Raw genomic sequence first — 27328 nt, 5'->3', positions numbered from 1 at the left:
TAAAATCAAGCTTGGAATCATCATTAGGCAGTAAATTTTTAACAAAAAAAATTTTAGTTGGAGGGATGTGAACATGATCCCAAACACCAGTTACCACGATCCATAAGTGAGGTTTATGAGATCATCCATTATATAAAGAAGGAGTAACCTGTTTCTCCCCAGAGGAGTTGGATTTCTCAATTCCAATAGTCATCTTTGAATGGAGAGAGTATGAAGGCGTAAAGAGTGTACCGAGTGAGGAGTTTCTGTCCACTTTTCACGTATACAGACTTTGAGGGTCAGTTGTAACCTGTTCAGCTGTCCTGACCTTAGTGCAGCATTCCTGAATTTTAAAATGGACCATTGTAACCTTCAGTACTTTTTGGAGTTACAAGAATTTGGGAAATAAAGTATGTTATGTGCTAAATATATTTTAGTTTACATTTCTCAAAGATTAGGATTTTAATGGTACGAGACTGAGGGAGGAGGGAGGAGGACGGAGGACGAAACATCCCAAAACAAAACGCCCTTAGTTCGCCAGACTCTTAGAAACCACAACAATGCATTACACCTATTAGAAGTGTATGAATAGTACAAAAATGAAAATATTAGGGTTTCATTGGAATACGCATGGCACTACATAATAAAATAAAGTATGCATAATGTTGGTAGTTTTCACTCTGAGGTTCAGGCGCTGTGTCCATGCCTACAAGTTTTCAGGTTGCCAGTTATGCTCTGAAACATACTTTCTTGCTGGTTAACTGAAGAGCTTTGCAGGACTTTCAATAATACAAAAATATTTTATTCACAAATTGCCAAAACTTTTACCATAGAATGCTCTGTTGTATTCTTCAGTTTTTACATTTTGTTTTTAGAATTTTCTCCCCTCCTCTCCTGAAGGCACTGCCACTTGCCCAGAATATGGTTCTGATGCTGGCTTTCCGATGCCACGCCCTAGTGACCAATCTACCTGCATTCACTGAGACAGTGAGGGTCAGTGGGTTAATCGACCATGATGGGCAACACAACCAAACCCAATCCTGATCTCACCAGATGTTCACACACATGCTATTTCTAGTAGGGGGACACTGGAGATCTGGAGCGGGAGCACTAATTATTTATTTTCACCCCTCTGTCCAGGGGGCATTACAGAGTCCCAGCTGAGATTAGTTCACTCAACACAGACCGGAGATCAAACTTAGGACATTCTAGTAAACCTCACTAGTGCACGAGGCACTGCATTTATCCACTAGACCATTGAAGGTGCTATACTTCAGTTTTTAGTTGTTCTTTTACATCCTGTGAAGCCCCGTGGGACATTTTCCTACATTAAAGGTGCTATATAATACAAGTCGATGTTCAGTTCATTGCTGGGGACAATCCTGTTAAAACTTGTGGTGGATATTTGTTGTCTATTATGAAAGGTTATTGAATGTTAGCATCTTTGCTTTGTGTTCTCAGGCTATTTGAAATGATTTTTTAATATTGCACAACACCAAAGGTGAATGGGGGATGGGCAAATGAGCATTACTTGTTTTTCCAGTTGTGCAAAGGCTCACTGTTAGTGCCTCTTTCTGAAAAGCCAAACTATTGAAAATAACTAGGTGATATTTCAATGTTTTGCAAGCGAGCCGCATAACAAACACCACTGAAATGTCAAGACATTATGGACTGTATCTGGGATAAGAGGAGATTTTAATAGAAGCGTTCAAAATCATAAAGGGTTTAGATAAAATAAATTGAGAAACTGTTCCTACTGGCAGAAGGGTCGAGAACCAGAGGACAGAGATTTAAGTTGATTGGCAAAAGAACCAAAGGTGAAATGGGGTAAAACTTCTTTACGCAGCGAGTAGTTATGATCTGGAGTGCGCAGCCTGAAAGGGTGGTGGAAGCAGATTCAATTGTGGCTTTCAAAAAGAAATTGGATAAATACGTGAAGGGAAAAAAATTGCAGGGCTAAGGGAAAAGGGCAGGGGAATGGGACTAACTGGATTGCTCTTACAAAGAACCGGCATGAGCTCGATGGGCCAAATGGCCTCCTTCTGTGCTGTAACCATTCTATGATTCTACGATTCTATCTGTACAAATGTTAATTCAGATCCCTGCTACCAGGGCTGAGTAACTCCTGGCTACTTTTACCCCATAATTTGGTCAATATTTTGCTTTTTACAAACATGTTTATAAAAAAAAAATAGAAATTGATGAGAGGCAATTAAACACAAAGGTGTTAAAGCAGGAGTGTCCAATATTTTGACCTTGTGAGCTGCTTAGGTGGGTACCATGGAGCTTTGAGTGCAAATATCAAGTTAAAGTCAGTGTATCTATTAATATGCACTTATCTCCAGCTGCAGATACTGACAGACCTAAGTGTTCTGTTTTAGGATTTGTCCACCAGTGAGATACTATTGTTAAGAAGAGCCCTTTCCCAAACTCCAGGCCCACAAATTCAACTAGTAGGAAATACAGGAACAAATCAAAACTTCAGTTGCTTGAGCTCCATGGGCTGCATTGCTAGGGCTTGAGGGCTGGATGTGGCCCACGGGCCATAGTTTGGACACCCATGTATTAATCTTTTGACTTTTGGTGGGATATGTTCTTTGATGTTTGTTAGCTATCTTTTTAGACAACTATTTTAATCATGATTTCATCATTTTCAGTTAGTAGATTTTGAAGCTATGACAACACCAAGCCCAGAGGCTTTCAGTAAAATAGGAAAAAACTGGATGAATTTGAAAAGGTAAGAAATTTAGCAATAAGCTAATGCTTTTAGATTCTTTTGTTTAATGGCAATTGGGTTCCATCAAAATGTATCAAATCTTTACATCGCATACAATGGATTATAGCATTTGCAACTATTTATTCCATGGACCCAAAATAACTTGTATAGTTTTTCAACTGCTACTGTAGTTCTGGTACAATATAGAAACATTCTTTGCAATTATTCAAAGTGTCACCGTGGCCCAGTTGGTAGCAGAAGGTTGTGGGTTCAGCACCAGACCGTACTGACTTCATTTGGTTAAAAATCTAACTTGGAAGTCTCATTCTGTCATCAGGCATTAGATTTTTTTTTTGTAATATGGAGAGTGCTTGCTATCACACTGATTGCTAACTAAAACTGCATCATACCACAAATGGTACTTTACGCTAATACAAAGTGCACACTTAAAATTAATATGCCAGGGAAATCTTGGTAGAATAATGCAGTAGTAGCAAGTCGTCACTTTATAAGTCTCCGCTGGGTGAGTTTGCTTCATTGAGAGAGGAAAAATCATGAGTCAAACTGAATGAAGCTCATACTTCCATTTGGAGCACAGTACATGCCTAGATCTAATAAGGGGCCAAATGTGAAAATAGCACAAGCTTGTTTTTGTAATACAGGATTTAAATTCATCCCTTTTTATTATATTTGTACTTCACAAGATGCTTTGTGTATGTGCTGAATGACTTACATAACCATTTCATGTTTTTCCATAAGATTACATTTGAATGTTGCAAGCAGTAGCACATGACTGTTTCATACTGCTCCTATCACTGTTTCATTTAGTTCTTTATATAATTGAAGACAATCATCCCAGTGCAAAGACTTAAACACATTGCTTATGTGTTATGAGGTCAGTTTCACTTGTTGAAATGTGCTATCTGCTATATATACCCGCTATGTGATTGTTGTGTTGTTGCAGTATGGAAACTACCAAATGGAGATCATTGGTTAAAATTGTTTCCCTGATGCATGAAGTAATTGAATGTAATGTTTGTACCACTAAATACCCCAAATACCAAAGGAGATGAATCACCATCGATTCCTTCTAAAGGTTTATGATTGAGTGGTACTGTTTTTTAAAAAAGTGACATTCTATGTTTTGAAGCTTTTTAAAAAAAAATTACTGAACTGACTGGTGTAGCATATTATATTGTAACTTATTTCATCCCTTTTCCCTTCAGCTTACCAGCAATGTACTCCAGTCTTCCATCTGTGTTGGAGACTTTTCCAACAAAAAGAACAATGATAGAAGTGCTTAATACAGACTCGTCTTCCCATTGCCCCAAAAATTCATAGGAGCGCCTGAAGCCCGAACGAAATAGAGGCTTTCTTTGCTTCATATTAAGTTATTTTTATAATTAAAAAAGATGTAAAGGAATGAGGTCCTTTTTGATTTTTGGTACTTTTTGATACTGCTTAATTTAATACTTGGAAGAAGAAAAACTTTAGCCTCTTTGTTGGGTTTCTTCATTATATAAGGAATGGGTATTGATTATTCCTTATTAGGATATCGAGAGGTACTGTACTTAAAGAACGGGTTGATAATTTATAAACAGACTACTACCTGACTCTATATGATATGCAAGTAATTTTATCAGTGATCAAAATGCTGACAGTAATTTACTTTCAGATCAGGTCTTTATAAACACGTACATATTGGTTAATTACTTCTTGCATCATCTATAGTTCTGCCAGGGTTATCAAATGTTGTGTTTTCCACATATAACTCTTCATACTGTACTGGTCTACATAAACGTTCCCAATAACAGCTGTAGATTTCAGCAGCTGCTGCATTTTAGTATAAGAGCTTTTCCTGGTTTGGTTTGTTGCTTTTTGGTGGATCGTCTTCAGCAGACCATCAAAAACTGTAGGAGCATTGTGCAGTTGTTAGATCTGTGACGTGGATTATTTTGAATTTATCTACTTTAGGAGCTCTGAAAGTAAAGCAATTTGGCAAATAGATGGGGGTGCAAGAGCTGTATAAGAAACATTGTCAGAGCTTCAAAGCTATTGCTGCTATGGGGTATCCTAATCGGAAAGGGATTCATCATCGTCCCCATAAACTCAAAGAATTCTTTTTGGGTCACAAAAACTCTTTACACCCCACAACCAGGCAAGGGTTTCAGAAACAAATAGATGCTTACCCATGTAGCACTCTGCTCTATCCACCCAGTTGTGATGCTATAAATCTCCTCTGGCTGTTTTAGTCATTGATATTTGGAAAGATATGCAGTCCAGTGGGCTTTAACACACATTTCTACTCACCTTCCTGTTTCTAAAAGAAACTGAGGAGTTAAAGTATTCAGCTTTGTGTGAACAGGAACTGGGACATGTTTACTTAGGTAAGTGCAATGTCACAGTCATATGGGAAGTTTACTGTTAAACAACCATTGTTGGAGGACCCTGAACTTTTATCAACGTGTTTTTTTCAAAAAAAAAGATTTTACTGGAAAGCCGGGTTGGTTGAGATTGGTTTGATTGCCTATACAATTATTTATAGTCAGTTTATTGTCTCAAATTATTTGCTTAAATAAAGGGGTGCCCTACTTACCCCCTAGAACAAAGTGAACATATTCATTTCACATGATTCAACTATCTTCCAGAACATTTGACCTTCCATTGACCCAACTTCATATTTGGTGCTTTTCACAATGCCACTGTGATTCAGTTTTAAATTTGCACTATATTTTCTTAAACTGTGTTTTGCAGAAACTTCTAATTACAAATATGCTTTTCTTCTACATTATGGTAGAACTTTCAGTGGCATTTTGTACGTGCTTTATTTACTTAAAATTAATGTTCATGTTATCAAACATTTTGTAAGGGAAACAATTTTGTCTTATTAAAGATGCTTATCAATCTGGAGTTGTCTTTTATATATTATTCTTGAAAGTTTAGACCTACAGTCACAGGAGTAGGCCATTTAGCCCCTCGAGTTCATGGCTGATCTGTATCCTAACTCCATTCACCTGCCTTGGCTAGCAAAAATCTATCGATCTCGGATTTAAAATTATTAATTGAGCTAGCATCTGCTGCTATCTGTGGGAGAGAGTTCCACACTTCTACCACCTTTTACGTGAAGAAAGTGTTTCCTAACTTTTCTCTCCTGAATGGCCCGGCTCTGATTTTTTTTTTTGTCCCCTTGTCCTAGACTCCCTCACCAGCAGAAAAAGTTTCTCCATCTACTCTATCAATTCCTTTCAAAATCCTAAAAACCTCAATCAAATCACCCCGTAACCTTCTATATTCCAGGAAATACAAGCCCAATTTATGTAATCTCTCCTCATAATCTAACCCTTGGAGCCCTGGTAATATTCTGGTGAATCTGCGCTGCACTCCTTCCAAGGCCAATATATCCTTACTAAGGTGCGCTGCCCAGAACTGTACACAGTACTCCAGATGTGGTCCAACCAGGGCTTTGTATAGCTGTCGTAAACTTTATCCCCTTTATATTCTAGCCCTCTAGTTATAAAGGCTAACATTCCATTAGCCTTTTTGATTATTTTTTGTACCTACTACATTTTAGTGATCTGTGTACATGGACCCCTGAATCTCTTTGGACCTCCACTGTTCCTAGCTTTTTACCATTTAAAAAAAAATATTCATATATCCTTTTTTGGTCCAAAATGGATGACCTCACACTTGCCTGCGTTGAAATCCATCTGCCCCAGTTTTGCCCACTTGCTTTATCTATCAATGTCTCTTTGTAATTTTATGCTCCCATCTACACTACTTACTATACCACCAATCTTTGTGTCATCGGCAAACTTGGATATATGGCTCTCTGTTGTGTTATCTAAGTTATTAATAAATATAGTGAATAGTTGAGGCCCCAGCACAGATTCTTGTGGGACACTACTCGTCACTTCCTTCCAATTCAAGTTAGGTTCGTTAGATATGACCTACCCTTTACAAATCAGTGTTGGCTCTGTCTAATCAACTCAAATTTCTCTAAGTGCTCAGTCACCCAGTCCTTAATTATAGATTCCAATAACTTCCCCACGACACATTAGATTAACAGGTCTATAATTTCCTGGTTTATCTCGCCTTTCTTAAATTACAAATGTAACTCCATTATTTTTCAATTTAAAGGGACATTTCCTGAATCTTGAGCTTCAGAAGATTATGGCTAAAACATCTGCAATCTCTTCACCAATTTCCTTTAAAACCCTGGGGTAGAAGCCATCACGTTTTGGGGATTTGTCAGTCTTTAGTGCCATTACTTTTTCTAATACTGTTTTCTTGCTTACATTAACTGTAGTGAGTTCCAGTTCTTGATTCATTATTAGTTTCCCTGGATCTAAACTATTCTTTGCACTTTTGTTAGCTCTTTCCTTTAGTTTTATGTTCTATCTCATCTCTTTTGTTGACCATGGCTATTTTATTTGGTAAGTAGAGCTCTTGCCCCTTAGGGGTACATACTGGTCCTGTATTAAGCTAAATTTCTTTTTGAACACCTCCCACTGTTCATCTGGAGTTTTATCCAATAAGTTTTGATCAGTTTCCTGTTTGTCTTTGTCTCACCCTGTTAAAATTAGCCTTACCAAAATCCAAAATCTAGAATCTTAGTAACTTAAGTTTGAAAAGGAGAAACCTAACATTGAATTGGATCATATCATGATCACTGTTAGATAAATGCTTTCTTACTGTTAGATTAACTAAATCTAGTATGGCCTGCTCTCTTGTTGGTTCCAGAACATATTGCTCCAGAAAACTATCTTGAATGTACTTAAACTCACTGCCTTTCTGACATGAGCTACTCTTCCCTATCTATATAAAAGTGTCCCATTAAAACAGCCTTGCTTTTGCTACAAGCCTCTCTAATCTCTGAATTAATACATTCTGCCACTTCATTGCTGCTATCAGAAGGCCTGTAGACAATTCCCATTACAGTTTTAAGTCCTCTCTTATTCCTCAATTCTAACTGTAGAGTCTCCACTTGTTACTTTCCCTTACCTATATCCTCTAACTAATGATGTAATAGTATCTTTAGTGGTTAATGAGCTGCAGAAACTGGAAAATAGTCATGAGTGGTAGTTGGTTGCACAACTGTTTGATAAATATTGATGTTTGCCAAATAGTCAAGTATCTTTAAAAGCAAGTACTGTTTCTACCAGGGGGAAAAAAAACTTGCTCTCAATAGGATTTCACATTTCTATTACAACTCCCCTATGAACATACTTTTAACAAATTTGTTTTGTTGCAGGCATCTTATGTTAAAGGATTTCTTGCAAGTCATTACTTCTATTTCCGAAAGGTTCTGGGGTTTTCAGCCTCTAATAAACTAAAAGTGGAGATCCTCCCTTTGTGGCAAGGCAATCTGATCGATCCACTCTTCTCACAAGGGGATCTGAGACCCAGGGCTGATAAGGGCAGTTCAAGATGTCATGTCCAAAATTGAAGACAAGTTCTATTTCTCAGAAGAGCACTACCTATAGCACTAATTAATTTTGTTTTACCAGCCATCTTTACAGACAGAGTGAGATTTACAATTTTGAGCCGATTAGTAACCAGATAGATACAGATGAGGAAAGTCATTTGGCTCATTCAACAACCTCCCCCTTTCCTCCCCGCCCCCCAGCACCCAACTGTTAAATCATTCCAGAATTTTTACCTCCATTTCCTTTGCAGTGAGCTACAGTGTTGAACCGGTAGACAAATATGGCTCCCTAGTCGAGCAGGTGGCTGTTTGGCAGTCATTCTCTGCTCGAGACTCTCCTTCAGTACCAGGATAAAGAGCCATTTCCAGGGTCCCTTGTGGTGGAGAAAACATGGTAAGTGCAGACTCAGTCCAGTCGCTGAGAACAATGTGGTTTCTGATTGAAGGCTGTGTCATTTCCTTCAATGATTTAGTATCATGCCAATTGGGGTGCCATACAGTCCCTGACCTTCCTTAGATATCGACACACTGATTCACATTATCTAAAGGCACCTTTCATGGTTGGTGCTGACACTCTGGCACTGAACGACGTGGATCCCTTCAGTTTTTGCAAGAGGCTAGCACTAGTCAAGGGCATCGCAAACTAGAGCAGATCAGGATGGCTGCTACAGTCAACCAACTCTTGATTACACCTTTGGAATGGAGCACAGGCTGTGCTGCTGGTTGGCATAGCTCTGAAATATTACACCCTTGTTCAAAAAAGGGTGTAAGGATAAACCCAGCAACTATAGGCCAGTCAGTTTAACCTCTGTGGTGGGGAAACTTTTAGAAACGATAATCCGGGACAGAATTAGCAGTCACTTGGACAAGTGTGGATTGATTAGGGAAAGCCAGCATGGATTTGTTAAAGGCAAATCGTGTTTAACTAACTTGAGAGTTTTTTGATGAGGTAACAGAGGGTAGATCTCATTGGAGTTGATGTGGTTTATATGGACTTTCAAAAGGCATTTGATGAAGTGCCACATAATAGGCTTGTCATCAAGGTTGAAGCCCATGGAATAAAAGGGGCAGTAGCAGCATGGATACAGAATTGGCTAAGTAACAGGAAACAGTAGTGTGAACGGTTGTTTTTCAGACTGGAGGGAGGTGTTGAGTGGTGTTCCCCAGGGGTCAGTACTAGGAGCACTGCTTTTCTTGATATATATTAATGACTTGGATTTGGGTGTACAGGGCACAATTCCCAAATTTGCAGATGACACAAAACTTGGGAGGATAGTGATAGACTTCAAGGGAATATAGACAGGCTGGTGGAATGGGTGGATATGTGGCAGACTAAATTTAACACAGAAAAATATGAGGCGATACATTTCAGTAGGAAGAATGAGCAGCGGCAATATAATCTAAAGGGGGTACAGGAACAAAGAGATCTGGGGGTATAATACACAAATCGTTGAAGGTGGCAAGGCAGGTTGAGAAAACGGTTTAAAAAAGCATACGGGATCCTGGGCTTTATAAAGAGGCAGAGAGTACAAAAGCAAGGAAGTCACGATGAACCTCTATAAAACACTGGTTTGGCCACAACTGGAGTATTGTCTAGTTCTGGGCCCTGCACTTTAGGAAAGATATGAAGGCCTTAGAGAGGGTGCAGAAGAGATTTACTAGAATGATTCCAGGGATGAGTTACATGGATAGACTGGAGAAGCTGGGGTTGTTCTCTTTGGAACAGAGAAGGTTGAGAGGAGATTTGATAGAGGTATTGAAAATCATAAAGGGTCCAGACAGAGTAGATAGAGAGAAACTGTTCCCATTGGCAGAAGGGTCAAGAACCAGAAGACATAGCTGTAAGGTAACTGGCAAAAGAACCAAAGGTGATGTGAGGAAAAACTTCTTTACACAGCGAGTGGTTAGGATCTGGAATGCGCTGCCCGAGCAGGTGGTGGGGATAGATTCAATCATGGCCTTCAAAGGAAAAAATCTACAGGGATAGGGCAGGGGAGGAGGACTAGCTGGATTGCTCTTGCATGGACTCGATGGGCCGACTTCCATGCTGTAACCTTTCTATGATTCTATGAACAGTAATAACACAAGTTCTGCCTATGGTTGATGCTAATCTGTCACTCGGCAGGGATGGGCACATGGCTCAAAGCTCCTGAAGACTTGAGAGTTTCCTCATTTTAGTGGGGGGTGATACTGTATCAGATAAGGTGTAGCACAAACTTTTTTTTTAGGATTGGTATAGGCTAATTTGAGCTGAGGCTGCTGGACTTGCCTTTCAATTTTTCTTTGTAGAGGCAGACTGAATTCTGCAAAGCTGGACTTTGCATATTTGACAGGTAGTAATGTCATGTTTTGATAGTGCTTGGGCTTAATGCATTTCATATTGTATTTACAGGCTTTGTTGGTTTTAAGTGGACATCTAAATAAGGGTTTGATTCAATAGAATAGAGTTGAGTGATGACTATTAAGATATAGATTAATCAGAACAACTATGCATGGTGCAGCTAAGAACTGGTTAACTGAAACAAAGAGAGAACACCGGAAATACTTAGGTCAAGCAGCATCTGTGGAGAGACCCCTCCTTAGCATAGGTCCATACCCCAAATGTCTGTTCTTTCCACAGCTGCTATCTAACTTGTTACTCAATTTGTTTCAGAATTCCAGCAGCTGCAGTATTTTGGTTTTTGTTCTTGGGCCAAGTGATGCTGCCTAGAATTTGTAAATGTCAAACTACTATAAACAATGAAATGAATAACAGGAAAAACTAGGTAAACTTTCACCAATGTAGTGTTGCTTTTCCAGATGTAAGCAGTTCTTTGTTGAGATTTTTCATACAGTGCAGGCTGTTTTGGGGAGAGGAAAGAGGAGTACCACATGAGCTACCACCACCCACCTTTAATGGGCAAAGCTTGCTTATTACTTTTGTCATCATCAGCTAGGCTCATAACTCAGCACTCTATATACTGCTGGAATGAAAATGAATGCAGTTCATTAGAATAAACCACAGAAGCCAACTATGTTGGGTTTTATTTTAAAATTTATGTGCTACGCAAGCTGCTACATACATAATGCATTTCAGTAAAAGTAGCATTAAGCCCGCTGACAACTTCACAATTTTACATAATAGTTGGCACAGCTGAATGAATACATAATATATTAAAAAATAACCCTGTGGAAGACTAGTATTCTATATGATACAAGATATAAGCAATTAACACTACACGACAAACATCCAGTCTACAGCATTTACAACTTTGAGATGTAGGAACAAGGTAAGTTCTCTATTCTAGCAAGCTTCATAAGTTACACTTAACATAGCCTCTGAACATGGTTTCAAATGATATTTTTAAATCACTAGTTCTCCTATAATTGAGGTTATTAGTTGTCACACAAAAATGGTTAAAAAGATGAAACAGTATTTAACAAAATAAGTAGCTAGCTGTTTCTTGGCTATTATATTTAAATCTATTGTACTGTTATTGAACAAGGTTTTACATTTCTAGTAGATGTAATACAGAAAGCACATAAGCAACAAAATCCTTTAGAAAAATTTGTTTGTGTAGAATTTTTAAATGAATACAGCATACTCATTAAAATATGTCCAAAAAAAGATGATTTCAAAGAATGTTTTCCCCAAATGCTAACATTTTAATTTTTAAAAAATCCATATGGTGTTTTGACCAATAGACCTATCTTGCTGTTAAATTGACTTTCAATTTTTATATGGATTCTAACTATTAAAACTCAGTTACATTTGGATCAGAGAGCAAATTCGCCATACAATCATTTTCAGCTGATTATGAGCCAGAGGTGAAGGCCAGTATAAGGGTAGCATTATTTGCACATTTTGGGTACACTACCCATTTTTATTGTGAAATTTGATTTATTAGTGTTTTCTATCCATTTTTCAAAGGAAAAACAAAAACACTAGAATGTTACTTTCTGTAAAATGTCACTCTTGTAGCTTACATCATTTGAATAGTTGATCAGTATAGGTGGGGCTATTCCACTTTTTCTTCATAACAAATTCTATGTAAAAAAATGTACAATTATAAATTACCAGACTCTAATCATTCCTTGTACAGGAATCCTGCCACTAATCCACTTCACAGCACCATAGATATTTATTTTTTTACTTTGGAATCTCATATGACTACACTGACAGTCTTTTTTTTAATAAACAAGGCATGCTGAATTAAGAGTATGCATGCACAAGTCTTAAAAACTCTCCAATCTGCTGGAATGACTTAGGGTTCATCAATTTAAAAGGAGATAACAACATGACTGCTACACGCTTGTCCCATCAGTTGCTCTGGGTTTTTATTTGCAGTTAGCTTCTGGACTTACATATTGAAGGGTTCTTCCTTAAGGCCTGACAACATTTATTTTCCTCCTGCTCATCTGAGGTTCTTTGGTTACCAGCATTGGTTACTAACGTTACGATTCTTCATGTGTGGGCCTAGACAACCAATCCTTTCCTCACTTGACATCCGTGCAATGCCATTTCCAAGAGGGGTCACGGGATGGTGATCAGGAACAGGAACCCTGGCTTGAAGTCATTTGAGTACTGACTTGAAATATACATATGTATCCCACATCAGAAGCATTTTAAAGGGTAAATTGATTCCAGTCAATCTGTGCATACCCATACAGCTATGATTTCTTTAAGGGACTATTTTTCTATGTACAGAAAGCAAACTCACATATTTCATACATACTGCGAAGTGCAACAATTATGTACAAACCTGTAATGTTATCTTCTTAAATGGTTGACTGGAAAGATGACTGAGGACTCAGTTGAGCAATATTTTCACTTTCATTCAAATCTACTTCAGAACTTATAATGGAAGTGTTAGTTTCATAAGCATAGGCCAAAAAGGTTTTTTTTTAGTTGAGAGTAATCGTGAAGGAAGCAGAAGGTATTACCAATTGTCCAGGAAGTCAAACCCTGTCTTTAAAATGGAATTGCTTGTATTAATCTGTGGGGGGAGAAAAACGATACTATGAATAAATGTTCCAGCAGTACGTCTGACTTTATCTAGTCCCTTGCGCTATCCCCATCACACAACATTCATGAATAACAACATTCTTTTGGAAAACTAAACAAACTGCTTGATCTCACAATCATTGGTAACATTTTTAAATATCTGGACAGGTGCCGGTAAACATTTTTATCATACTTAATATTTTTATGGTGCCCCACAAAGTAGTATTTTATATGTGCAATAGAAGTTTGGTAACAAGTGATATTATCAATCTCATTGTATAAAATGTATGCACTATTTAATAACTAATGTATATGGGATTTTAAAATGAATTTTGGGATTGCAACATTTGTCAGACTTTGCATCCTGCAATTCCTTTAAATTCATTTTCATAGCATTCTGCGCTTCACCTTGGACCTATGCCCTATTTATTCTGCAGTCTGTACTTAAAAAAAAAAAAAAAATTCTCATTGCAAGTATTGGAAAAGGCTCCTGGAGATGATGATTCCAGGCTCAATGGAGTGGCATCTAAACACAAAAGTAAGACAATGGAGCGGCATAATTCTACCAAAAACTGCACATTTAAACAAAAAAGATAGTAAAAGGCTCCCAGGATGCACACCAATAATGGTACAGAAACCCCTCCATAGCATTCCTTGAGGCAGCCATCATGCAAGCCTTATGGGCTGTGACAGATAGCATGCTCTTAATGAACTGGCAGAAGACTGCAGAGTCCCTAAAGTCCTTGCTCAGAAACAGTAGGAAATCTGGAGCACAGCAGTCCATCGATGCAACAATTAATATTTCTTTGCATTTTACATTATAAATGAAAACTCAGCTATCTGATTGGGGTCCCAATCAGAAGACACTTTTTAATTCATACAATACTAATCAAAGATTAGCCAAGAATGCAAGATTCAGCCCTCAGTCCAAAACTCCTTGAACTATAATTACTGGTATGTTAGAGAGAAAGAAAATTAAGAATGTACATAAACTTATACACCACAGATGTGCAATTAATTCATTCCTATCTGCATATCTTTTGCATGTTTTTACTTCAGAAAGTGTTAATTTTTTTCCCCTTTTATGGCCACAAATTTTCCCTACCACATTACCATTTACATCCATACATTCTCCTTAAACCAGGAGGAAAAAGTGATTCAAGACAGTGGCACCATCCCACCCACCCATACATTTCTATGATCAATCATAAGTATTTCGAATGGGGTTTGCATAGCAATATTGCATCATTTTAAATGGTTTTAATATACTTAAAATGACAATATTACCATTTAATCTGACATTCTCTTTACAGATGCACAAGTAATTTGTTACCATTATACTCAATACAAACTCACAGTAACCCATATATACCATCCACATTAAACCATGGTCTACCTGAGAGAAAAATGGTGCATCAGATGCACAGGAGTCATCTCTCTCCTCGTCGTCAGATTCCTTTGCAATAGTCTTTTTATCTGGAGATTTCTCAGTATGGCCAGGAGTGAAAACATCATCAAGTACATTGACTGAAGGCTGGCTTGCTCGAGGCCTGTCCAAGTCAATGAACACAGATGAAACACTGGTGTTGATTATGCGCTCCTGCTTCTTCATCCAAGGTTTCTCAGATTTATTTTCATCTTTCTCCTTTGATGAAGACTCTTGTCTCAAGTAGGAGGGAAGTGGCTTTTCCCCTTTCTCCATTGACTTAATCTGACTTGGGGTTACGCACTGGTAATCAGACTGATCACCCTCCAGCCTGGATCTTTCGGTACTCAGTTTCCAGAAGGATGACGACTCTTCCTTTCTGACTGGTGCAAGACCATCTATGCTTGGTGCCTTGCCATTTTGCAATGGTTTAATTGGCTGGCCTCCCTGGGATGTTTTAAGTTGGTGATTTCCCTGGGATGTCTTGACTGGCTGGCGGTGCTCACTCTGTGCAGAAACTCCTTGTTCTGAAGCAGCAGTGGAGGCAAAGCTGAATTCCATCTGACTCTGTAATTGATAAATTATTTGAATGTATAAAATTGGAAGCTAAGTCTAAGGAGATGTACTTTTTGTTTAAAGTTTACAGAGAAAAGTATATTCACCAGAATTTTCTTTTTATAAGATTTTCTCCAGTGGGGCCTGTGACCATAGATGGACCGAAGAACAATCCTGGAGCCCCCATGCCCATGTGAAACCATGCTATAGGCTAGCTACTCTGCATTCCTGGCCTATAATGTGCTGTCCCAGGTTGTGTGTCTCTAGGTCAGGTTTCAAGCCAGTTCAGTGCCTCAACCTCCTGTGTTTCCTATGGAACCACTTTGGGACACAAGGGGTGCGCTCTGATGACATCACCAGAGTGACCTAGCAGGGAGATAGGCAAGATTCAAGGGTGGCCAAAAAATGTTAACATTCTGGTAAGTATATTCATTCTCTTTAAAATGGAGTATTACTTCAAATTAAAGTACTCTCCCCGCAATTACCTTCCCATACAAATCTTTTCAAATGTAATACAATAATGAAAGTATATAGAATCATTGAATGGTTACAGCACAGGAGGCGGCCGCCATTCGGCCCATCAAGCCCATGCCAGATCTTTGTAAGAGCAATCCAGTTAATCCCATTCCCCCGTAGCCCTGAAAATTTTTTCCCTTCAAGTATTTATCCAATTCCTTTTTAAAAGCCACGATTGAATCTGCTTCCATCACCCTTTCAGGCAGCACATTCCAGATCATAACTACTTGCTGTGTAAAGAAGTTTTTCCTCACGTCACCTTTGGTTCTTTTGCCAATCACCTTAAATCTGTGTCCTCTGGTTCTCAACCCTTCTGCCAAAGGAAATAGTTTCTCTTTATTTACTTTATCAAAACCCTTCATTATTTTGAACATTTCTATCAAACTCCTCTCAACCTTCTCTATTGTAAGGAGAACAACCCCAGCTACACCAGTCTAGCCACGTAACTGAAGTCTCTCATCCCTGGAACCATTCTAGTAAATCTTTTCTGCACCCTAAGACCTTCATATCCTTCCTAAAGTGTGATGCCCAGAATTGGACACAATACTCCAGTTGTGGCCGAACCAGTGCTTTATAATGGTTCAACATAACTTCCTTGCTTTTGTACTCCATACCTCTATTACTAAAGCCCAGGATCCCGTATGCTTTTTAACTGCTTTCTCAACCGGTCCTGCTGCCTTCAAAGATTTGTGCACATATACCCCTGTTCTTGCACCTCCTTTAGAATTGTACTATTTAGTTTATATTGCATCTCCTCGTTCTTCCTGCCAAAATGTGTCACTTCGCACTTCCCTGCATTAAATTTCATCTGCCATGTGTCCGCCCATTCCACCAATCTGTCTATGTCCTCTTGAAGTCTATTACTATCCTCCTCACTCTTTACTACACTTCCAAGTTTTGTGTCATCTGCAAATTTTGAAATTGTGCCCTGTACACCAGAGTTATTAATATATATCAAAAAAAGCAGTGGTCCTAGTACTGACCCCTGGGGAACACTACTGTATACCTTCCTCCAGTCTGAAAACAACCGTTCACCACTACTTTGTTTCCTGTCACTTAGCTAATTTTGTATCTGTGCTGCCACCGTCCCTTTTATTCCATGGGCATCAATTTTGCTGACAAGCCTATTATGTGGCACTTTATCAAACGCCTTTTGAATGTCCATATTTATTGTATTCTGCAATTAAAATTGAACATATTTGGCAAACTGCAATAAGCTTCTGTGAAGCAGTCATGTACAGCTGAAACCAGACTGTAGCTGCATCCCTATTGAACAATTCATATAACAATCTCAAAAACAAATTTAGTTAGCAGCAGATTTACAGAATATAAGCTCCCTCTACCTGATGAGTTCTTGAAATCTACCTCATGTCCAAACAACAAGGATGCCAAGGTAATGACTTTATGTCACTGCATCACCTTTGCTCTGTGACTCGACAACAGATCAGTGGTTTGCAACAACATAAATAAGTATGTCCTCAGGATATGGTACATTAACATCACAGAGTTCTTAGTTGGATTAACTAATTTCTCAGAAATGTCCTCATTTTTAAAAAAAACTCATTATTTTGGGTTTTTTCATGTTGCAACTCAAATGTACATACTGCATTTGCATTTTCATTTTTACTACTTTATAAGAACATAAAAAATAGGAGCAGGAGTTGGCTATTCGGCCCCTTGAGCCTGCTCCACCATTCAATAAGATCATGGCTTATCTTCTAACACAACTCCACTTTCCCATCCTATCCTCATATCCAGGAGAATTTTTGGGACATCCTGGAGAATTCTCCCCCACCAAAAAAGGCAAAATGAAATATTTAAATTGTTCTTATGTGGAGTAAAGATACAATGTATGTGAAAATGCTGATTATTTTATATCTTTAGCACGGGATTTTGTTTTATACATTTTATGCAAAAAAACAAGTGATCAAACTTCACTGTGTCAAAGAAAGACTATCTGCATGGTTTACCTTAGTTTCCCAAGAGAATGGAGCTGAGTGTTCATCCTGCCACGTAATATCCTAAAATGGAAAAATAGAAAGTTAACAAAATGCAAAATGCACTCTACATGATATATAGAAAAAGACTTGCATTTACATAGCACCTTTCACGACAATCAATTAAGTACTTTTGAAGTGTAGACACCGTTGTAATGTAGGAAATGCAACAGCCAATTTGCACAAAGCATGGTCCCACAAACAGCAATGAGATAATGACCAAATAATCGATATGGCCAGAACACCAGGGAGAAGTCCCCTGCTCTTCTTTGAATAATGCCATGGAATCTGAAGTCTAGCTAAGAGCACAGATAGGGCCTTGATTTAACATCTCATATGAAAGACAGCACCTCTGCAGTGCAGCGCTCCCTCAGTACTGCAGTGAAGTGTCAGGCCAGATTATGTGCTCAAGTCTCTGGAATGGGGCTTGAACCCACAACCTTCTGACTCAGAAGCGAGGGTGTTACCACTGAGCCGAGGCTGACATCAATGTAATATTTGGAAAAATTACTGGAACTTTTTGCTGCTCATCCAATTCTTTTTACTCTTCATGTCACCCGATTTAATAGACCAGTCCTCAATTATATTATTTTACATATCAAAGCAACATCGGAATGGCTGTCTGGGTCAAAAGCTTAATAACCTTTGATCCCACATAGGGTCTTTGAAAGACAAAGGGGTTATTTGTACACAAACTCCATCTCAACTCAAATGGAGTTTTGTTTTCAATTGCTGTCAGGTCTGAAAAAAAGAGACTATTAGCCTCAGTTCATACCTTATCTCCCAAGTGTTAAAAATGGTTAACATTTTAATTACCTGACCTTTAAAAAGAAATTGATTGAACAAAGGAAAAGATGCCTTAACTCAAACATTCTCAAGGTCTTACTTCACCGTGCCGCTACATGCCACACAGGGTCAAGATATATAGAAAGAAAAAGACAGACATGCATTTATATAGCATCTTTCATTACCTCCGGACGTCACATTGAAACATAGAAGCAAGAGTAGGCCATTCGGGCCTGCTCCGCCATTCAAAATGATCATGGCTGATCGTCTAACCCTAACCCTAACCCTGTTCTCACTTTTTCCCCATATCCCTTGATCCCTTCAGCATTAAGAAATATATCTATCTCTTTCTTGAATACATCTAATGACTTGGCCACAAAGTGCTTTACAACCAATTAAGTACTTCTGAAGTGCAGTCACTGTTGTTGTAATGTAGGAAATGCAATAGCCAATTTGCACACAGCAAGGTCCCACAACCAGCAATGAGGTAATGACCAGATAATCGATATGGCCAGGACACCAAGGAGAAGTCCCCTGCACAAGGTATCATTTCCGCCTCAACTTACTATCAGAAACCGTTCGTAAGAACATGCTGAAAAAACTGCAAAGGATTCTGCACTTGTTTTTGTTTGATCAGTTCATATCCCATACAAGTTTCCTGCTATCTTTTTGCCTCTATCATATCACCTGTAAATAAATCTGACCAATGTACAGTGGGCACAGAGTTTTCAACTAACTGCAGATCACTTCTCAATAAACATTCAGCATCATATTATTCCTCTGCCATGGAAATGTCGTTGCACTTCAAGGACATGGTGTGCACCAACAGTTGTTCATTTGGACAGCAGAAAAAAATGGCCAAAAACGAAAAATCTCCAACAGGGAGCTGAAATAGATTATACATGCTAAAAAGTAACAATCAATACCAGGAAGCGATTCCAAAGCTCTAATCCAACTTCAGATAACAGCTCAGGTAAGTTATAAACCAATTAATGCATCAACTGAATCTATTGACTACTACTTTATAATCATTCCCAGATGATATGGCAAGGCACCCATAAGCAACTGCAGATCTACGATACATATAAAACAATAAAATCTCTACTTAATTGCAGATGAAAATACAGGAACATTTTTCTCCAATACACAAATTACTTAAGCTTAAAAGATGTTTAAAATATTAACTGCCAACATGTCCACAGCTTGCAGACACAAAACCATAACGAAAAACAGTAGCAGACACATTCAAAATGTCATGAACATAAATGTGCAGCAGAGTTTGAGATTGTTCCTATGAGTGTTAATAAACCTTTTAAATTTTGTGGTTTATGAATTTTATCTTAAGTCATTGATTAGTTTGCAACCTTGTAACCATTGTTACTCTATATTACTATGTACATACAGAAACTGGTTTATATTTTTAAAAACAGGATTACATGACAGAAATGAATAATTATCTCTACAAAAACTGCAAACAAGACACTCAAATATGAAGCAAAAACCATATTAGTTTTTTTCAAGAACCCCACAAGTGCACCTATTGAAACCCCACCACCCAATGGCCTAGTGAGTAAAAGCACCACCCAATGTAATACTAAACCATACAGACCAAAAGGTCCTAGATTTAATTCCTGCTCTGTGCTGAGTCACCTAATCTCAGCTGGGTGGTGGTAGGAGTGTTACTAATGACATCAGAAACACTAGCCAGGGACAGGAAAAGCAACCAGAGCTCTTGGTCCTGGTAGCTATGCAGTGTCCTCCACTGGAAGCGTGCATAAATCGACACAGGGCGAGGAATGGATCGGTATCAACTGTAATCCTCCCTGCTGCCGCATTTCCTACCTTATAACAATGACTACAATTCAAAAGTACGTCATTGATTGTAAAGCGCTTCGGGACGTCCTGAGGTTGAGAAAGGCGCTATATAAATGCAAGTCTTTCTTTAAGCCCTGGTTTCATTCTGGTGAATCTGCGGTGTTCTCCTTCCAAAGCCAATATATCTTTCTTGGAGGTTTGTTGCCAAAAGCTGAATGCAGTATTCCAGATGGGGACTGACCAAGAATCTGTACAACTGAAGCATGACTTCCTCAATTTGGTATTCCAATCCCCTTGAGATAAAGGCCAACATTCCATTAGCCTTTTTAATGACTTTTTGTACCTGTGCACTAGCTTTTAGTGATTTGTGTACATGGATACCGAAATCCCTTTGCTCATTCACAGCTCCTAGTCTCTCGCCGTTAATTTTTTTTTGTCTTTCTCATATCCAAAGTGGATGACCTCACATTTCCCACATTCAACTCCATCTGCCATAGTTTTGCTCACTGACTTAGTCTGTCTATGTTCCTTTGTAACTTCCTGCGCCTCCTAACTTAGCGTCATCTGCAGGCTTGGATATACACTTCTTTATCCTTCATCCAAGCCATTAATATACATGGTGAAAAGCTGAGACTCCAGTGCAGATTCCTGGGGAACACCACTTTTCCTTGCATTTGTGCAAGCCTTTTCTTTTAGCTTGGTACTGTCTCTTAACTCATTTGTTGACTGTGCTTAACTACATAAGTGGAGGTTTTGCCTTTTGGAGGTATGTACAGGTTTTGTAGCATACCAAATATTTCTTTGAATACTTCCCACTGTTTGTAAGTTTACCCATTAACAGTTCAGCCCAGTTTACTATCGTTAATTCATTTCTCATCCCTTCAAAGTTTGCCTTACTTAAATTTAAAACCTTGGTTTGTGACGCTCCCTCTCAAGCCTAATATCAAATTCGATCACATTACGGTCACTATTTGCAAGCTGCTCCTATACCATGAGATTGTTAACTAATTCTGATTCGTTACTCATCACTAAATCCAGTATGGCCTGTTCCTGTATCGGTTTTAAAACAGATTGTTCTGGAAAACTATCCAGAACACATTTTAGAAATTCATTACATTGAGTTACATCAAAACTACAACACAGAAACAGGTCATTCGGCCCAACTGGTCTATGCCAGCGTTTATGCTCCACACGAGCCTCCTCCCTCCCTACTTCATCGAACCCCTATCGGCATATCCTACTAATTCTTTCTCCCTCATGTGCTTGTCTAGCTTCCCTTTAAATATGTCTATGCTATTTGCCTCAACTACTCCTTATGATAGCGAGTTCCACATTCTTACCATTTTTTGGGTAAAGAAGTTTCTCCTGATCCCCTTTGGATTTATTAGTGACTTTTATATTTATGACCTCTAGTTTTGGACTCCCCCACAATGGAAACATTTTCTCTACGTCTACCCTATCAAATCCTTTCATTATCTTAAAGACCTCTATCAGGTCACCCCTCAGCCTTCTCTTTTCTTGAGAAAAGAGCCCCAAGCCTGTTTGCCTTTCCTGATAAGTATATCCTCTCAGTTCTGGTATCATTCTTGTGAATCTTTTTTGCATCCTGTCCATACTATAGAAAGGACATAGAGGCATTGGAGACCAGAACTGTGTGCAGGAATCCAAGTGTGGTCTAAACAAGGTTCTATACAAGTTTAACATAATTGCTTTGCTTTTCAATTCTATCCTTTTAGAAATGAACCCGAGTGCTTGATTTGCCTTTTTTATGGCCTTATTAACCTGCATTGTTACTTTTAGTGATTTGTGTATCTGTACCCCTAGATCCTTTTGCTCCTCTATCCCATTCAGACTCTTATTATTCCAGCAGTATGTAGCCCCCTTATTCTTCCTACCAAAATGCACCACCTCACACTACTACAGCTGTTCTGCTTCTCCTAGTCTGTGTGAAAATTAAAATCTCCATTATAACCACATTGTTTTTGCTATGTGCTTCCCTGATCTCGGTATTTATACACCCCCTTCCCCCACCACATCACTACTATCAGGAGGAAAGTAGACAATTAATACCAGAGTCTTGCATCCTTTGTATTTCCTGAACTCTGTCCAGTTTCCACTGCCGGATCACCCTTAACTGAAATCCCTTTTTTCTACTGTGGTAATTGTGTCTTTTATCAACATTACTACTCCCCCTCCTTTTGAGAGATCCTATAGCCTGGAATATTTAGCTCCCCATCATGCTGAGGTTAGTAGTAATGGCTGTTACATCATACCCTTTAAATTGAATTTGTGCTTCTAACTCACTTGTTTTAATTCTTATGCTACGTGCATTTGTGTACGGAACTCTTATTTGGGTAACTGTCCCCACCTTGCCCACACGTCCTGCTAGTCTTTTTCTCACAATTTCTGAGAGTGTGGATTTTCCCCTCCCACTTCCCTAACTAGTTTAAATCTTTCCCCACTGCTCTATTTAACCCTTCTGCAAGGACTGGTTCCTCTCCGGTTTAGGTGAAGGCCATTCTTTCTGTACAGCTTTCACCAGCATGAAAAGTGGTCCCAGTGTCCCAGGAAACTGAAATCCTCCCTTCTAAACCATCCTTCCAGCCACGTGTTGACAACTGTAATCTTTCTCTCCCTGTTTGGTCCAGCACATAGCCCAGAGATTATTACCCCGGAGGTTCTGCTCCTTAATCTGGAATTTAGCTCCTTAAAATCCCTTTACAGCACTTCAAACTCAGTTCTATCTATGTCATTGGTTCCCACATAAACCATAACCTCTGGCTGCTTGCTCTCCCATTCCAGAAGCTTTTGTATTCACTCTGCGATGTACCAAACCCTGCCACTTGGGAAGCAACATACCATTCAGGACTCTGGGTCACGTCCACAAGAGAAACTATCTAACCCCCCCACCCCCACGACTATAGAATCCCCCAGAATCATCACTCGCCTATTTTTATTACTGGCACTGTTTGCCCCATGGATAACCACTTGTTCCCCAGTGCCTTGTAGTCGCTTATGGCTACCCTCCTCCGTATCACCCTTTTTTTTCAGCCTAGCTTATGTGCTGAAGTTTCTGCAGCGGGGCGTAAACCAAGAGGCAGAAGTGTTAACCACTGACACAGGATAAACGGTCACTTAGAAAGGCACGGACTAATCAAGGACAGTTAGCACGGATTTGTTATGGGGAGGTCGTGTCTGACTAACTTGATTAAATTTTGAGGAGGTGACAAGGATGATCGATGAGGGTAGCGCAATTGATGTAGTCTACATGAATTTTGTAAACAATTTTACAACACCAAGTTATAGTCCAGCAATTTTATTTTAAATTCACAAGCTTTCGGAGATTTTCTCCTTCCTCAGGCAAACATTTGCCTGAGGAAGGAGAAAATCTCCGAAAGCTTGTGAATTTAAAATAAAATTGCTGGACTATAACTTGGTGTTGTAAAATTGTTTACAATTGTCAACCCCAGTCCATCACCGGCATCTCCACTACATGAATTTTAGCAAGGCTTTTGACAAGGTCCCACATGGCAGATTGGTCAAAAAAGTAAAGACCCATGAGATCCAAGGGAATGTGGCAAATTGGGTCCAAAATTGGCTCAGTGGCAGGAAGCAAAGGGTAATGGTCAATGGGTGTTTTTGTGACTGGAAGGCCGTATCCAGTGGGGTGCCGCAGAGCTCGGTACTAGGTCCTTTGCTTTTTGTGATATATATTAACGATTTGGACTTAAACGTATAGGGCATGATTAAGAAATTTGCAGATGACACACAGATAAGCCGTGTGGTTGATAGTGAGGAGGAAAGCTGTAGATTGCAGGAAGATATCAATGGACTGGCAGGTGGGCAGAAAAGTGGCAAATGGAATTCAATCCGGAGGAGTGTGAAGTAATGCATTTGGGGAGAGCAAACAAGGCAAGGGAATACACAATAAATGGGAGGATACCGAGAGGTGGAGGAAGTGAGGGACCTTGGAGTGCATGTCCACAGATCCCTGAAGGTAGCAGGACAGGTAGATAAGGTGGTTAAGAAGGCATATGGAATGCTTTCTTTTATTAGCTGAGGCATAGAATATAAAAGCAAGGATGTTATGCTGGAACTGTATAAAACACTAGTTAGGCCACACTTTGAGTACTGCGCGCAGTTCTGGTCACCACATTACAGTAAGGATGTAAATGCACTCGAGAGGGTGCAGAGAAGATTTACAAGGATTTTGCCAGGACTGGAGAATTTTAGCTATGATGACAGATTGGATAGACTGGGGTTGTTTTCCTTGGAACAGAGGAGGCTGAGGGGTGATTTAATTGAGGTGTACAAAATTATGAGGTGCTTAGATAGAGTGGATAGGAAGGACCTATTTCCCTCAGCGGAGGGGTCAATAACCAGGGGGCATAGATTTAAAGAAATTGGTAGAAGGATTAGAGCGGAAATTAGGAAAATTTTTTTCACCCAGAGGGTGGTGGGGGTCTGGAACTCACTGCCTGAGAGGATGGTAGAGGCAGAAACCCTCAAATCATTTTTAAAAATACCTGGATGTGCACCTGAAGAGCCGTGACCTGCAGGGCTCGGACCAAATACGGGAAAGTGGGATTAGGCTGGATGGCTCGTTTCTCAGCCGGCGCGGACACAATGGGCCGAATGGCCTCCTTCTGTGCCGTAAATTTTCTATGATTCTATGACACTTTAAAAAGGAGCACAAGTCAAAGCGGTTTTTTAAAGTTTGCTAAAAGTTTTCAAATTGTATTAAAACGTGACAATTATTAAATCAAAACTGGCAAGTACTGGTGGTAATTTCCTATACATCATGGTTATCCTATATTTTTAAACTTTCTTAAAAAGAAACACTTGGGAGGGAAGGCTTGGAGAAAACCACAGAGGTTTCATTGTGACAGATCCAAGACACATTCCTGACATACTGCGGACTGGGGGGGGGGGGGGGGTGGGAATGAGTAAAGGCGGATTAATCCTGAAGTGGGCAAACTGCAAGGACATTCTTACTACATTAACTAACTCCTTTTGTTTTAAAACCGCGACCTATTTTTGATGCATTGCACAATTTAAAGGGCTTTGCGGGCAGTCTCACTCCTCGTCTTATTGCCATTGCTATTGGACATGGTGCTATTTTTATCACGGTTTTAAGAACAATAAAATACCAGGGTCCCTCACCTCCTCCCCGAAGTGCACAACCTTCTGACCGGTCTGGAGCTGCAGCCTCGGATAACAGACCACCTCCTCCCTCTGGGTCCGGTGCAGGTCGTACCTGGTACGGATTTGGGGGTCCACCATCCAGTTGTCGATAATCTCCTCCTGCTCTTTGGGCTCCAGCTTGTCCCAGCGCGGCCCGTATTTCTCCCGGATTTTCTGCCTTTCCAGCATGATCCTCCTCGCCATGGGGCTGATGGAGGAGAAGTACTCGAACTTCTTCTGCTCCAGCCCGTTGCCGATAACCACCACCGCCGCCGTCGCGGACGCCATTGCTGCGAATGTCACCAAAAAGTGCGGAGGAGAGGGGGTCGACCGGACACTCCGGAACGAGAAAAGGAGGAGGAGGCAGCGCCACGAGCCCGAGTCTGTCCCGTAGGTCGCCCGAGCCGCGAGCCCCTGCCTTCCTCAACCGTCACTCGAGGCGCGAGCCCCTGCCTCCCCCCAACCGTCACTCGAGCCGCGAGCCCCTGCCTCCCTCAACCGTCACTCGAGCCGCGAGCCCCTGCCTCCCCCCAACCGTCACTCGAGCCGCGAGCCCCTGCCTCCCTCAACCGTCACTCGAAGCGCGAGCCTCTGCCTCCCCCCAACCGTCACTCGAGGCGCGAGCCCCTGCCTCCCCCCACCCGTCACTCGAGCCGCGAGCCCCTGCCTCCCCCCAACCGTCACTCGAGCCGCGAGCCCCTGCCTCCCCCCAACCGTCACTCGAAGCGCGAGCCCCTGCCTCCCCCTAACCGTCACTCGAGCCGCGAGCCCCTGCCTCCCCCAACCGTCACTCGAGGCGCGAGCCCCTGCCTCCCTCAACCGTCACTCGAGCCGCGAGCCCCTGCCTCCCCCAACCGTCACTCGAGCCGCGAGCCCCTGCCTCCCCCAACCGTCAACCGAACGCGTTGTTCTCCTTCCCCTTGCAACGTCACCCGAGCGCAGAGCGGTGCCAACGAAAGACAAAGAGATCCCAGAGTACACAAACAAGCCCTTGGGTGACGCCCCGATGTAGTGGACGGACAGGGCAGGAGGTTCCAAAGAAAGGAAGATTTCTATTGTTCGTTATTAACTGGGATATCCTAAACGCGTTTTTCTTTTACACATAGCGAAAATCATCCCCAACTAAGGAACATCAATCATTGCACAAACGCGGACAACTTCCAACTCACTCATTTCTGACAAGACACCTGCTGTTCTAAAATATAGATGAACTTATGAAGTCTACCCTTTACATTGTAAATCGAACGGTTTGTTACAAAGTTCAACCCGAAGTTTTCTTGGTTTTGAGTGTTTTTCAAACGTTTGTGGGTTGACTCTGCCAGGGAACACTATCCTAACATTGTTTCTGCAAGATGTGATTTCAGCTTCATCAAAACTGCAAAAAACTGACAGGACTCAAAGCAAAATTGATAATGGTCACTCATTATCAGTGACAATTACTCACTTTGGATTGAAAATGTAATCAGTTTTGAGGTAGGTCTGCCAGAAAAAAAAGGCTCTACCACTTAATTTGTTTGAAATTTGAGCCGATCACTCAACAACAACAACTTGTATTTATATAGCGCCTTTAATGTAGTAAAACAGCCCAAGGCGCTTCACTGGAGCGTTGTTAAACAAAGTTTGACACCGAGCCACATCAGGAGATATTAGGACAGATGAAAAGGTGGATTTTAAGGAGCGTCTTAAAGGAGACGAGAGAAGCGGAGAGGTTTAGGGAGGGAATTCCAGAGCTTGGGGCCTAGACAGCTGAAGGCATGACAGCCAATGGTGGGGCAAAGGAAATCGGGGCTCTTGATCATAAATGAGCAAACGTTTCCTTAATTTCACCAGCACTGACAAAAGGCTAGATTTGAACATTGCAAAAGTTGCTGCAAACACAATTTTTTGAAGTATAAACTCGTAAATTTAATTCTAATAAGATTAACAATAATAAGGCCAATTTTAC

The 27328-nt window shown here is 40.2% G+C and overlaps 2 protein-coding genes across 5 annotated transcripts in view; one reads left to right on the top strand and one right to left on the bottom strand.

Moving 5' to 3' along the window:
- ttc13 (tetratricopeptide repeat domain 13) overlaps positions 1-5601 on the top strand; it is a 42685-nt gene extending 37084 nt beyond the window's left edge. For all 4 annotated transcript variants that reach the window (XM_067988615.1, XM_067988614.1, XM_067988613.1 and 1 more), the window contains 2 exons: positions 2637-2716; positions 3922-5601. In XM_067988615.1, coding sequence (XP_067844716.1) covers positions 2637-2716; positions 3922-4036 — 195 coding nt within the window. In that variant the 3' untranslated portion in view covers positions 4037-5601. The remainder of the gene's footprint in view (positions 1-2636; positions 2717-3921) is intronic.
- A 5507-nt stretch (positions 5602-11108) lies between these two features.
- On the bottom strand, positions 11109-25976 carry c8h1orf198 (chromosome 8 C1orf198 homolog). Its single transcript, XM_067988612.1, has 4 exons — positions 25363-25976; positions 17572-17622; positions 14501-15097; positions 11109-13096 (listed from the first exon to the last, which is right to left on the bottom strand). The coding sequence occupies exons 1-4, from the start codon at positions 25669-25671 to the stop codon at positions 13040-13042; spliced, it is 1014 nt and encodes a 337-aa protein (XP_067844713.1). The 5' UTR covers positions 25672-25976; the 3' UTR covers positions 11109-13039.
- Between the last annotated feature and the right edge of the window lie 1352 nt (positions 25977-27328).

The sequence above is a fragment of the Heptranchias perlo genome, chromosome 8, assembly GCF_035084215.1.
Source record: "Heptranchias perlo isolate sHepPer1 chromosome 8, sHepPer1.hap1, whole genome shotgun sequence".
Lineage (NCBI taxonomy): Eukaryota > Metazoa > Chordata > Chondrichthyes > Hexanchiformes > Hexanchidae > Heptranchias > Heptranchias perlo.
This window is presented reverse-complemented; position numbering and strand designations above follow the sequence as displayed.

Excerpts from the sequence above, each read along its gene's own strand:
- c8h1orf198 (XM_067988612.1), bottom strand. The coding sequence starts at position 25,671 with ATGGCGTCCGCGACGGCGGCGGTGGTGGTTATCGGCAACGGGCTGGAG. Across the intron at positions 15,098-17,571 it reads CATTCTCTTGGGAAACTAAG|AGTCAGATGGAATTCAGCTT; the intron begins GTAAACCATGCA and ends TATCAATTACAG. Across the intron at positions 13,097-14,500 it reads ATGCACCATTTTTCTCTCAG|ATTAATACAAGCAATTCCAT; the intron begins GTAGACCATGGT and ends CTCCCCCCACAG.